Source organism: Nyctibius grandis, chromosome 2 (assembly GCF_013368605.1).
Source record: "Nyctibius grandis isolate bNycGra1 chromosome 2, bNycGra1.pri, whole genome shotgun sequence".
Taxonomy (NCBI): domain Eukaryota; kingdom Metazoa; phylum Chordata; class Aves; order Nyctibiiformes; family Nyctibiidae; genus Nyctibius; species Nyctibius grandis.
Window position 1 is genome coordinate 3730315 of NC_090659.1, and position 14245 is coordinate 3744559.

At 40.9% G+C, this 14245-nt stretch overlaps 1 protein-coding gene across 1 annotated transcript in view; it reads left to right on the top strand.

Moving 5' to 3' along the window:
• The first annotated feature begins 6764 nt into the window (after window positions 1-6764).
• Window positions 6765-14245, top strand: part of EPHA6 (EPH receptor A6) — a 524520-nt gene continuing 517039 nt past the window's right edge. The window contains exon 1 of the mRNA XM_068395269.1: window positions 6765-6864. Coding sequence (XP_068251370.1) covers window positions 6765-6864 — 100 coding nt within the window. The remainder of the gene's footprint in view (window positions 6865-14245) is intronic.

The following is a 14245-nucleotide window of genomic DNA, read 5'->3' on the forward strand; positions in this document are numbered from 1 at the left end:
GAACATTAATCTGTGGCAATGACAAACATGTCTGCTCCAGTGCCTGAAGCAATTTCTGCATTAAGCTGTAGTTGGATAAGGGCAAAAAGATATGTCTTTATAATAAGTCTGGTTGTTTGCCTTTATTGTTATTTGTACTCCAAACTTGGCGTTTTCTCATTTTCATCTACAAGGAAGCAGGACCAAAAGGGAAAAACAATCAGGAAGATTCAAATCTTTAAGTAGATACAGTATTGGTTCAAGTAAAATAGTACATAGCCACAGGGTTTGATTTCAGAAGCAATATATATTAAAGCATGTGAAAATGTTTCCATTTTTCTAAAGTATTCTAGAACTCGAGTATTTCAATACAGACAGCTCCAATTTGTCCATAGCTAACACCATTCAAAAGCAAAACTCCATCACAACCTACAAGATGAATAACCCTTTTTGACCTCACTTTTGGTTTCACAATTTTTATAAGTACGGTGTGAAGTTTAAGTTCTTGCCTTTTCCTAAAAGGGTCCAAATTTAAATTTAAGTATCTTTTAAAGTTCTAAATATGATTTTAGAGTTTTAGCAGTAATATTTCAATGGCAATTTGAAACATAAATCATTAAAAATGGGCATATAATCTTGTTAATGTGATCCAGAATGTTTATAGCATTACCATTATACATTCTGTTATGGTTGTATTTACTATTACTTCTAATTACTAAAGAAATATGTCACCATGATCATTAATTGGTTCTAAATATTCTTAGAAAAGATCCTAAGAAGCTTTATGTGCTCTTAAGAGTGCAATGTAAGTCTTCTAACTTCCAGGAGATAAACAGTTTAGGCACAGCTTTGACGTATGCTCTCACTTCATCACGCCCATTTCTGTCAAGGGGACTATTTGGGTAGTGTGAATAGAATCTGTTTCACTCTCTAGTAACTACAGGTTTTTTCTATTTTTTAAAAAGCATTTGGTTCATGAATAAAATTCTTTTATCATTTTGAGACCCAACTCAATTTGCAATTAATTCAGCTGGAATTATTTAATTGACTGAGATGGATAAAGCCCTTACATAAAAGCTTACCTGTCTTGTGCTCCCACGTTTGATTAGTATGTAATTCTGCTCTCTCTTGCATTTTAATTCAGATGCTCTACTAAACCACAGTCATACCTACATCTCTGACAGTACCTCTGCCAACACTATGAGGATAATTTTGTCTCCTCCATTGTCAGTGAGGCCACAATATGTATTTTTGTGGTCCAGATGTTCCATTCCTCTCCTTCAGGACCTGTGATTTCATCCAACCTGCTGTCTTTACCTGGAATCCCTTTGCCCTGCTGCAGCAAGATTACACTCACTAAATTTAAATATTGAAAATATTCACTGCCAACCAATTTGTTATTCTTGAAAGATTTCCAGGATATTTCTATTACTATTAGAGCTTCCTGCAAAACATAAACTTCTTAGACTGTATCTTTTGCTTTGCCTATTAATCCAAATAATTAGATTTATTTGAAGAAACTGCAAGGGAAAAACATGGTAACTGATTTGGCTGTATCATCCCTTTAAAATTTAGATATTTTGTTTATTTTATAAATTAATATGGAAATGCAAAAGGAAATACCGGAGAAGAAGAAAGCATTGTCATAGAGGCTCTTCTGAAACTGTAATATGTAAACTTTGAAAAATGTGTAACATTTTACAGTCTTGTACATTGTATAATCTTATAATCGTGATTCAGTAGTTTTAGTGTAAAAATAATTTGAGGCAATTCGAAGCTCGTGCATGTAACAAGATGGGGATGAAAGTATTATACTGAATATTTTGTCAGTAATTTCCCTAAAACATTGTTCAGTATAATTGGTTCAATGTCACATAATTAAATTGCATCTTCTAACACGGTGCAGAGCACTAGAATTAGTGTGCTCAGATGAGGTCCATACTATATACAAGCCAACTGAAAAGAAAAATGTAATCTAGTAACCTAACTTCATAATTAACAGGCAAGACTTGGCAAATTACTTTCCTGGATCCTATATGCGCAGGAACGGTTGCCTATAACAAAATATTCTGCAACATAGTAAAGTCATGATTTAAGTGTTGATGTCAGGTCTGCAATTCAAATAATATTTTTAATGTCAGGATTCAAATACCTCTTCAGCCTAGTTTTAGTACTCTGATCTTTTTAGCAGATTTCTTTGAATATACAGTTTTCTTTTTGACTGTCATTCCTTTTTCTTTCATTATCTTTTTCTGTATCTATAATTGGGAAGGTAATAAGCCTGAGACCTTATTAACCTTCTAATTTTTGAACACAGAAAACTGTCAAAATCTGCAAATACTTAAAAAGCTTCATGTGAATTGCTGCACATACCATAAGAATATTTGGGGACTATGGTAGGAAGAAGGAAAAGTATCAGCAGCAATCAAGTGTCAGCCTGTCATTAAATATGCTAAAAATTAAAGATGTTAGTAAACTAAAAGGCCCACTCATTCAAAAAGCAACAACAAAAAAAGTGTATAATTCCACAGAAACAAGAATATAATGTATAATAAAACAGAATTCACTTTGAATTTTGTGGGAAAGTGTAATGTATAACCCTGAATAAAAGAGATACTATTAAAAGGTTCATTTCTGGTTAGACTGTCAAATCAGCAGTGTATTCTTATTCACTAAAAAAGCTATTGGCTCAGACTTTCAGGGATCAATATTGTATTTTTTCCTTAGTATACATGTTATAGTTAAGGTCAGTATGTGTGAGTGCTACCCTTCTAAAAAATCCAATGCAGGTGTCTTGGTCTAAATATTACGGTAATTTTAACATCAGTGAATCCTATTGAGTGTTGCAAGGAAAATGCTTTAAGTTTATTGTAAATCTGCTCTTTGTCAGTGTCTTAATGAAAACGTTCACTTTGATCACACTAAACCACACGCAGTTGTGAATGATGGTTTGAAGGACTAACACACAACACTATGTTATGGGGAATTCTAATAAAAAAGGAACGGCATTCCTTTTTTTACAGGAAGTCACAGTTTTATTATAATTAACACAATCGTGGTATATTAAAGATACATTATGTATAGGTAACAACCCAAAGAAGAAAGGACAGCCTATTACATGTAATACTATGTCTACGCTATATTTCCTTTCTTATTTGTTTTTAACAGAAAGATGATCCCTTTATTTAAGAAAATAACAATAAAAACAGAATAGTTATTTTTCTGCTCCCAGGACAGACCAAATTCTGGTTTAAGAATGGGAATATATAGATTTTCTTGCTTCTACAAAAACATACTCTCTAGAAGTCTGAGGATGAAGGTACTCAAACTGTGGCTCCTCTTCTTTGTCTTACCTGGTGTAATTATCCCTTACAAAATTTATTGCTGCACTGTTTGCAATACTAAGTGGCTTTAAATTTCAGAAAAAAATGGGTATACAAATAGGACTCTACCTTTTTATATTTAATATTTTTCCTGTCCTCTGATACGTTTAGCATGTTTGCATACATCTGAAAGATTAAAGCATGGTCTTTAAGATTTAATTGGGAATTCATGGTAATACACAAGGTTATAAAAATTTATTCTGTGTGTAGATGAATAAGTGGTCTTTTTTCAAAGTTGTTTCCCCTGAAATTCTGTAGTCAGTTAAAGGTTGGTGAAGGGACACTTTAGAGAAAATGCCACCCATTAGCTGTTTTGTTACCTAGCAGTTTCCTGTGGCTTCTGGAGTTCAAGGTTACCAGGCAGCAAAGCTGTGCTTTGCATGTGAGAGGAAACATAAAAAAGATTTTGTCTGTGCTCCTGTCACATCTTTCACTGCCTGCTTTTTATATTCAGCTATAGTCTGACGTGACATGTAAAAGCAAAAGAAGTGGTAAGCCAGACTTTCTAAGCTCCTTGAAGAAGTCTAATTTGACTTCATTAATGGCAAGTAAGGATGCTTACTGTGCAGTGTGCCCACCTGATGTGTATGCAGGTGCACGTGGGGACGCACCAGTGCACATAAGGATACGGAGAGTGCATGCACACATATAAACATATATATACAGGCGCTACTAGGGCTGTCTGAGGAAAGCCTATTATAAAAAGCCCAAATCCGTATCATGCAACAGCAGATGTGAGCGAAGGAATCCCAGTTTACTTTTGCTGTGTGACTTGCCCTTTTGCATTAACACAAGAAAAGTCTTTTTCAGAGGTTGCAGACAAGCAGTGGTACTCGTTCTGTGTGGGGCCTAAATGACGCATCTTAATTTCGGGGATCTTTGCATATGATGTCCTGCACTAATTTTTTCTGGCAGTCTGATTGGGAAGCATCTTACTACTGAACAGGAATTGGAGCAGAAGAAAAATCTGAATTCTCACCCATTACCCCAAAAAGCTAACCTTGTAATGTCAGTGCTACTTTCCTTCTGAGTGTGTTAATTCTAAAAAAAGAACAGTATTGTGACACATAGAATCATAGAATAGTTTGGGTTGGAAGGGACCTTTGAAGGTCATCTAGTCCAACCCCCAAATTCTAAAAATTTAACTTTCTCCTTTTACATCCCCCGTGAAACTAAGGCAAAATAATAATGACTATTTCACTATTTATAAATATTTCCTGAAGCTTTTCCTGTTAACCTTCTTTTTGAATAACGGTTCATTTCCTTATAGGACATTGTTAATACAGCTAAATATGGCAAATATTGCATTATTGTAGGCCTGCTGCCATCTGAAAAGATTCCTCTAAACAGCCCCAAATATATATTTCTGTTGGCTTTGCTCATTGAATAATAATGAAAATTTGAAAATTATTTTAAAATTATTATTTTAAGGATTTTCTTTATTCTTGCATTACGAAGTAACTATTTCCATATAGAGCATCTCTGAACACCTAGACACCTCAGCAGGAACTTTTATATACTCTGGTGCAGCATCTTGTAGCCACATTACCCATTGACTTCAACGGGATTTATGGACGTTCAAAAGCCTTGGGAATCAGACAGGTTTTTTCTCCTTCATGTGGGTTTAGACACCTAGTTTTAGGAATTCATATTCAGAAATATGGATATGAGTATCTTCCTACAGTTTTTTTTTTCCTGCCTTTGTACAAATCCAGAAATTGAAACGCTCGATGGATTAAACAACCAGCGAGAGGTCCCGTGTCTGGGCTGTGCTGTGGGTACGGCACTTCAACAGCGAGCCCCATCCCCAGCGTCCGCGCTGCCCCCCGCCGGCCGCGGAGACCCGGCAGGGGCTGGCAGGCGCCGGCGGATCTGATCGGGACACGCCAGTCACCTGCGCCTCCTGCCCGAGTGACCTTCCCCACCCCCAACCCTGCACCGCATCCTATGCCCGACTTAGAATTAAAACCAAACCCAGAGCCAGCGCTCCGGGGATGCCCGAACGCGGCCGCCCCACGCTCGCTGCTTTCCTCTGCCCCCTCGGTATAACTTTCGGAAGCGGCGCCCAGCCGGCAGCCGCCCTTCGCGCCGCTCAGTGATGCCGCGGGCGGGTCCCCCCTCTCCTGCCAGGCGCCCACGCCGATACCTGCGGGTGGAGGCCCCCGTGCGGGCCCTGCGCAGCCCCCGCCCCGCAGCCCGCCCGCCCCGCGCGCCTTTAAACGGCGGCAGCTGCAAAGCCCCACTGCTGCTGCCGCCGCCGCCGCGGCCCTTCCCGAGCGGAGCGCACCGGCCGGGCTGGGTGGGTTTTTTTCCCCCTTTCCTTGTCAACTACCCCCCTCTAGCGCTGAACCAGCCGCATGTGACCTGCGGGCTGCCGGCAGCGGCGAGGGGAGGAGAGGGGGCGCTTCTCTTCGCCGGCCTCACGCACGCCCCGCACCGCACACCCCCGCTCCCCTCAGGAGGGCGGTGAGGAGGGGCCGCTGCTCCAAGGGCTCTCCCTCCCCTGCGCCCCCCCCCCCCCCGCGGGGCGCAGTGCTGGAGCGCCCCCGGCGCAGGGCCGGGCTGGCCTCCCGGCGGACCCGGCGCGGGGCCGGGCCGGGCTGGGCGCAGCGGTGCCGGGCCGGAGGGGGCGATCGCTCTGCGGGCGGCAGGGGAGCGGCGGCACCAAAAAAACTGCAGCCGGCTGCGCGGCACGCAAACCGGGAGGGAGCAGCGAGCATCACACCGGAGCCGCCTGATTTCTGATTGCTCCACGGCTGAGGGGGAGAGAGAGAGACTGAGAGGGGCGAGCGGCAGAGCCGGGGACGGCGGCGAGGGGTCGGGGATGCCGCCCCGCAAGTTTCCTTGATGCCTTCGGGAGCGTGAGGAGGCGCCCGGCCCTTCTGCCGCTCCCGCCTCAGGAGCTTGGCGGCGGGAGCTGGACCCTCCACCGTGGGAAACTGAAGCCCCTCGGCGCTGCCTCCGGCCGGGGATGCGGGGGGCCGTGCGGCGCGGACGGGGGAGGAGGCTGCTCCCGCGGAGGAGGCTGCTGAAGCTGCTGGGGGCGCTTCTGCGGGGCTGAAGCTGTCACCGGCCGGAGCCGGCGGAGGGAGCGGGGCGCGACCACCCCGCCGCCGCCTCGAAGTTGCCGGAGCTCTCCCAGCGCCGCCGCCCCTGGCGGCAGCGGAGGGCTCCCGGCGCCCCCTCCGGGCCGCCGCCCTGCCCCGGGACCCCGCTGGTGGATGCGCCCGCCCCGGCCCGTGCAGCCCTCGGCGGCAGTGCAGGCAGCGCAGCCCGCCGGGCAGCACCGGACCCCGCCGGGGCGGCGGGCAGGGGCTCCGCGGGCGGCGTTCCCCGCTGGCCTGAAGGAGGACGGGGAGCCTCGGCGGGCCGAGGACGTGGGGCGCTCGGCGGGCACCAGCCATGGGGTGTTGTGAGGTGAGGGGATTGCTCTGGAGAGTCGGCCTCTTCCTCCCCCTGCTGACAGCGCGCCCCGCCGCCGGTCACGTCGCCAGTAACCACGGTAAGGGCGGCCGCGGGTCCGGGCGGTGCGGGCGGGCTCCCGCCAACTTTCCGGTGGCCGCGGGGTGCGAGGGGCCGGCGGGGAGGGGGCCCGCACCTGCGCCCGACAGCGCCGGCGCCGCCCGGCCCGGGGAAGCGGGGTGTTGGGGCGCCGAGCGCGGTGCTCCCGCCGGCCCCTCTCGGTAGCTCGGCCTCTCCCGGCCGCTGAGGGGGCAAAGGGACCGCGACCCCGCAAAAGTTGGGTGTTTGGCGAGAGGGAAGCGGGGGGCTCTTCTGCCTACCCCGCTCCCCGGGCGGCGTCCCGGGAGGGGCGAGGTGCCGTCCCCCGCCGAGCGGCGCCGGGGACGGGGAAATAACGCCGGGGCTAGCGGGGCGCCCGCGGGCTCTCCGCAGTCACCCCCAGCCGCCGGGGGTTGTGACTGAGCTACTGAACAGCAGGTAACTGAAGGTTACCTCCCGGTGAGATGGTGGGGTGGCATCTTTTTACTTGAGATGTGGTTGTAAGGTTTACTTCACTCCTGCCGAACGCAAAGCGTCTTCAGAATGGGTTTGAGAGAGCTGGCTGCGCGTTAAGAGAGATTGCTGCTCGTCAGCGAACTGTTCAAAGGTGCCTGCCTGTCCTTAACACCTAATTTTTACGTGCTACGGTCTGATTGCGCGAAAAAAAATCACATTTAAAGTGTTTGTCACAGGTGCATGCTCATCAGGTCTTACTGAAGACAGTAGTTTAATTCTTTAGGTTTTAATGTGTGCGTTTAAGAAAAATGCCTCTAGATTAAAGAGGGAATCATCCTATTTAGAAAAATAAAAATAAAAAGGCATAGCACAGCCAGAGGGTATTAAATTTTGTTAGGAACTGAAAAAAAATCCCATAATGGATTGTGAAACATCATGTTAGATGTTATCGAGCATCTGGATAGAGCAGAGCATTTCCTTAACTGTTACATCTCTCTACTTAAGTTGTGGAGGATGTAGAATGCGTCTATTCCTATATTAGGAGAGTCTTCCCTACTTTTAATATTATTTTTGTATGATTTAGTTTTCGTGTTATGGGATTTTAGTGTGACATGAGTGAAAATATGGGAACTGAAGGGTAGCTCTAAATGTTGCTTCTGACAGAAATTGTTTTACCTGCTGTTATTGAAAGGAGTGCCGAAAATGGCTGTGGTGGAAAGTAATGATCAGAGAAAACAAACTGGTTTTAGTCGTGGTGTACTATCACATGTATAGTTCATATATTTTCACACTTATGTTTTACAATCCAATTTCAGTGTTCGTTGTGTCTATATGGGTAACAGTAAGAAGAGAGAATAAAATATCTAGAAAATAGGAAAATATGGTAGTATGGCCATAAATACCCTAAGCAATCCGGGTAAGTTATGGCAGGGACATTCCAAGCTTAGTATTATTCCTTTACCTCTTCTACACTAAATGTGATGAAAGATTTCAGTTTGTAATTGTGTAACATACAGTCATATCAATGCTGTATTAGATTTTGCCCTTTGATCTCTCCTAAGAGACATCAGGTTTTCACAGTAGCACAACACTGTTTTCCTTTTATGTCACTCTCGTTAGTGCAGGCTAATGTCTGCTACATTACTGCAAGGCCTAACAAGAGACACGAATGCGGTTTAAAAAAATCTGTTCACATGTGTGATGGAATAACCAAGATAGACTATATGCACCAAAGGTAAAGAATTTTTGTTAAGTAATACAAGTTAGATTAGGTTTCTAAACTGGTATTTAATATTCCTGGGGTTATATTAGTAATATTTAAGTAGTGTTCTAAAAGCAGGTGAAAAATGGGGAAAATAGTTACCAAAACAGTTTAGCCCAAAGAAAAGTCTGTCAAGGATCAAGTGGTTTTTTTGATGTTGACATAACTTTTTCCCAACAAGTTCAGGTATTGAGGTATTGTCTGCACAGAGTACTGATGAATTACCTGGCTTCTCAATAACTTATCTTTCTGCACCTTGTTTCAAAACTTCCAATAAAGCGAGCGATGTCTTATCTTTAGTACTGTCATTGTACTACAGAAGTCAAATAATAAGTGTAACTCAACGAAACACACGTGAACTGAAAATTTACTGAATTAATACACGTGCTTCAAAGCACACACCCCACCTGATTAATAAAATGCTGCCGAAAGAGTCTACTTTTAATGATAACTTTCTCTAAATCCAGGAATTGGATTAAAGAAAATGAGTACAATAAAGAAGTTGCCCATTGTGTAAACACATGTGTAAGTTTAAAATGCTAGTTACTAATATGTGGAATCCCAGCTGTGAAGAATTTTTTGAAATCTTGTGTGGTTAACTGTGAAAAAACAATCTCTTAAATTTTCATAAGGTGATATTTTCAGAATGGAAACATGTTTGCAATAATTGCAGTTGGATTTTCACTAATTATAATAATTATAACTTAGCTTGGTTTTACTACCTGATCTATTTGATCTTCTATTTTGTATTTACAAACATACCAGCATTAATAGGAAATTGCAGAGGAGTGTTTTGTTTGGGTTTCTTGATTGTTTAGGGGAAAAAGGTGGAAGGGGAGTAAGTTTATTAATCTGACTCAGTAAACAGACAGCCCTTCCCCTTCATTCTTAATGGTTTATTTCCTGTTATTAAAGAGGGGTTTTCAGAGAATTAATATACTCCAGTCTTACAAGTTATTGTTATTGCTATGTTGGGATTAATCTTTTTGTTTTCCTCAAACAGAAAGAAAGAGATATATTTTTATATAGTTCCAAGACTCTTAGGTTGTCATTCTTTACCCAGTAAATCAATGTGTGGTGCCTTACATTATCTGTAGCAAGGCAGGCACAAACAATACTATTGACAGGGAAGTGAACTTACTCATTCATCTTAATGGAGTGGTAAGTTCAAAAACAAATTATGACCATGCCAAGGGCTAGTTTTTACTGCTGAGAAAAATGCTGTAGGTAGGCAAGGCCATGGGGCTGCATAGGAGCAGTGTACCACTGCAGTCTGAAACAGAACTGAATTGAAACATAACCCTCAATTAATGGTGCAGGGTGAGTGCTTGAATGTTCATCTAAATTTTCATTAGTTGTCCATGGCATCCAGTTATGAACAAGTTGCATTATTATGCAAGATTTCAGCCTGTGTTGTAGGTTTGTTGTTTGGTTGCCAGAACAGAATTTTTGTATCCTGTCTTCTTTCAAACTGTATCTGCCATTACGTGTCACCAGACAATTTCTCAAGTAAACTATAGGACTTGCGGAGTTTATAATGTGTCATGTCTATCAGTGAGCTGTAAAAGGAAGTTGTTGCTTTTTCAGTTACCAGGTATTGATACATTTTGTCAGGTTATGCAAGGTTGGTCTTTTTATGCTTCCTTCTAAAAGGCACCTGCATTCATTTTCTTCCTCTAACAGAAAAAATTGAAGTAAGAAATAATGTTGAATGTCAGTTCTGAAATTTGTATAGCCTTTATTTTCACAAGAATTACACTTGATGTAAATTGGGTAGCTCAAAATAAGTAATAAAGCTTTTTGATTCTGGTATTAAAGTCTCAGATTACTAATGACCTTGAGTTATTCATTAGTCCAAAGAAGTTGGCTGATTTTTATTCACTTATTTATTTTTACATAAGTGCAATGCATCTCAGATAAGCACTGTTTCTGAATATAGCACTCAAAATTTTCCTCTAGCAATAAGGAGACCAAGGACTAAGTATCTGTAGAGACTGAACTTCTCTCTGAATGAGACTGATGTTTCACTGCTGGAGGATCTCTCTTACTTTGAGGACTTAAGGTGCTGTGAAGAAGACTGTGTTGCTGCCTGTATTGCACTCACCCTGGTGGATTCTGTTGTTCAGTTGTCCACCTGGTATTTTTTGTGAGCATTTACATCATTACAGAAAAATTAGAAATTTAAATAAACAAAACCATTGAAGTAAAAGTGTGTCATTCCCTTCAAAGTGTGTAGATAAAGTCATGAGCAAACTCATATTTTAGTTTCAAGCTATTAAGAAATTTTTAAAAATGTTTTTACCCCTATGTCCCACATCCATGTGGGCTTGAGTGCTAATGAAGACTTTGGAACCTCTGCAGTTGTAGATATGCATGAGATGACGTGTTACCCAAAAGCCTTGATTTGTATGCCATAAGTATGAGATGAACAGATTTGCGATTACTGCTTCATGATATATTCCTGGTGTTGTGTTTGGCAGTACTGAGTGCTGTTTGGATATTTTGTTGATTTGTTTTGGACAAATGAGAATGATTGGTATGGAAATATTAAAAATTGTATAGCTTAAGCAGATATAGTATAAACCCAAGTCAGTACAGTAGTTCTTATGTAATTTGAGGGTGTGAAAACACCACAGAGGAACTAAATTGTTTCCGAAAGTATACAACTTCTCCTTGTTGAGAATGGAGGCAAGTCAAAATTTACACTAAATGTTATAAGGAAGTATGGAAAAAGTAGCTGAAGAGAATAGTTGACAGTTAGAGAGCAGTGGTCCCGCATCTGCCTGCTCTTCTGAGGTCCTTTTCAAAGCGTCTGCTGCTGGCTGCTCTCAAACTGGCCTTCAGTATTGGACCAGATATACCTTGGGTTTGATCCAGAATGACCATTCTTATCCTCCTACGAATTTAACAGTTAATTTTTGGCCAGACAACACTTCTTTTGGCAAGTCAACTAGTTTGCAAATGAGAAAAGGAAAAAGCATGCAGAAAATTTCGTGTTTTTTCTTCTGGAAATCTTCTCCATGTTTCAAGATACATATTTTTAGATATAATTACTTAGATCTGAACTCTACTTGAGGGTCTGTTTATGGTATCTGATGTTGGACTTTTCACTTGAGAATTTTAGAAAAGTCTGAAAGTTCAGTAAACTTTTTGTCAGGAAGATATAGAGTAAGTTAACATCCAATTTGTTGGCTAAATTTTTTTTTAAATGAAAAGCCTAGCGTTTAAAAATCTCCTTTAACTGGTAAGTGATATTTAGAAAATGATACGCATGTGTAATACGAGAAGCATTTTATTGTTCTTATATCCCCATACAGCATAGCTATGTTAGGATATATTCTTATTCCAGCTGTCTGTGTAAGAATCACTGTATTTCTCTAACTTGGCATTGACAGGAAGAAAAGGCTGGCCTTTTGTTTGTTATGCTTGTTAACAAGCTGAACTCTGTGTCAGAAAAAGAGAATGGTAAATACTATGGAAATAGGCAAGTAGGGAAATGAATTATTTGTCCAAAATCTATCCTGACCTCCAGGAACCGTGTTATCATGCAGGAGAGGTCAACAAAAACCTATCTATTTGGTTTTGAAGTTGATTTTGAACTTGTAAATGCTATGCCAATCTTTATGATAAGATATTGGACCTGGGAATTACTACTGAAAAGAAGATTTCTCTTACATGATAAAAATGTGAAATTATTTGCGGGATTTCTTTCTGGTCTATACAAATCAACTTACTGAACTTAATGAAAAAATGATTCCACAGACCTTTCTCTTAGATTACTTTCTAATTGTTGAGTGCCACTTCCTTATCATTTTTGATTTTGTGAACTATCTTGGCAACTTGTGTAAAACTCAGGATTTTTTTCTAGTAATGTTTGTTTTTTCTTACTTGGAATAGGCTTGTATAACCTGTTAAAAACCTAAAGTTCTATATATTTTTTTTAATTATTATTTTTAGGGCTTTTAAAATGCATTTGTGAACACTTCTTTCCATTTCTGTACTTATTCCTCAATGTAATCATCACTTTGTCTTCTGTTGTAATGTTGCCAGAATATTTCCAGACAATACAAAAACCTGTAAAATTTAACAGTGGCATTATCTTCAGCTGGTTCATTTGTCTTGTAATCCCCTTAGTTAAGTCTTCCAGTCTACTGCTTATGCCAGCAATCCTTATGCTAGTTCCAAGTGTGCTTTCATTATCAGTCTTGCAACACCTTTTTTTTTTGTATATGTAGGCTGTTGATCATTCCCATGTCTAAGAACAAGTCCGTTCAAAATAGGAAGGCATTAAAGAGAAGTCACTTCAAATAATCCAGCATCCATTTGTAACATAAGTACTAATTTTAATGTGTTACAGAACACAGCTCAGAGACAAATCTTGGCTTTAAATCAACTGTACGTTTTATATGGATATCTGAAGCTTGCTAATCCGTTGTATTAAAAACAACAACCCAAAATAAAAACCCCTAAGCGTTTTTTTGCTGATTTAATTCTCACCCACAACGAAATACTTCTGTATGTTAGCATTTCTATCACTTATTGTCTTGGATCTCTGCATTTGGACTAAATTCTATCATCCTATAAAAAACCCCACAAAGATGCTGAACACCTTGATAATGGTGATAATTTAATAATTAGTTTTATTAATTTTAATCAATCAGGTATTTTTATGATGCTTTAGATACTTTTATAGATAATAAAAAACCTCTACCCAAAAAATGCATGTGTTCCCCCCCAGTAGATGATACTCTACAAATAGTTTTCTGCTCTTTAAACAACTGTTTTACAGCATGTCATAGTATGCCTCAACCTTTAAACCAGCAAATACTTTGTTTTATGAATCTATTCACATTATAAACACATGAAGCCCCAATAATTATTGTGTGTATTTAAAGAAAGTAGGGGTGTTTCGATCTTTAAACTAAGACTAAATTAAAAAAATGCTCTAATATTCTTGACTGACATTTCTTTTGATGGTCCAGTAGGGTCAGGTTTTTAAAATTCAAAAACATTTATTTTATGAGGAAATTATATCTAGATTGAAAAGAAAATTTCCTTTCTGTAGAATAATCTGAGGATTTAAAATGTATTTTGTCTCTAAATATAAAAAGGCGAAATTCACGTTTAACAACACTTCTGAAATCTTGATTCAAAACCCTAGAAACACTTCATTATTACAAAATTACAATACAACACAATGTAGAATAAACTGTATGAACATCAAACAGACTTGAAACAAGGTGAATCAAAATAAAGAACTTTAGATTTGAATGTTTTTCCTATTCTCTGAAAATCTGTAAGGAATAGGATATTATAAGATCTGTTTTTAAATGATCCCAATGTTTTCAACCTTTTAGCTGTAACTCCCCTACATGCACTTCTCTGCCAAGCCCCACACCTTGTTTCAAAATTCTGTGTTACTGTGGTTTATCTCTGTGCAAGGGAGGAGTCAAACTGAAATTCTGAGGAAAGATTAAACCCTCATTTTGTTCATATTACCCACCAGAGAAGGCCATGCTTCATTCACTTCGTTGCCAGCTTCATGACCCTTAAAATTTCCTTAACTGTGTTGTTAATGTTGCTTGAAATACTCTTCTGGAAAACATGGGGGTTTAGGGGGGCTGGTGCAACAGAGAAGCCCACACACTCTCTGGGATGCTGCAGT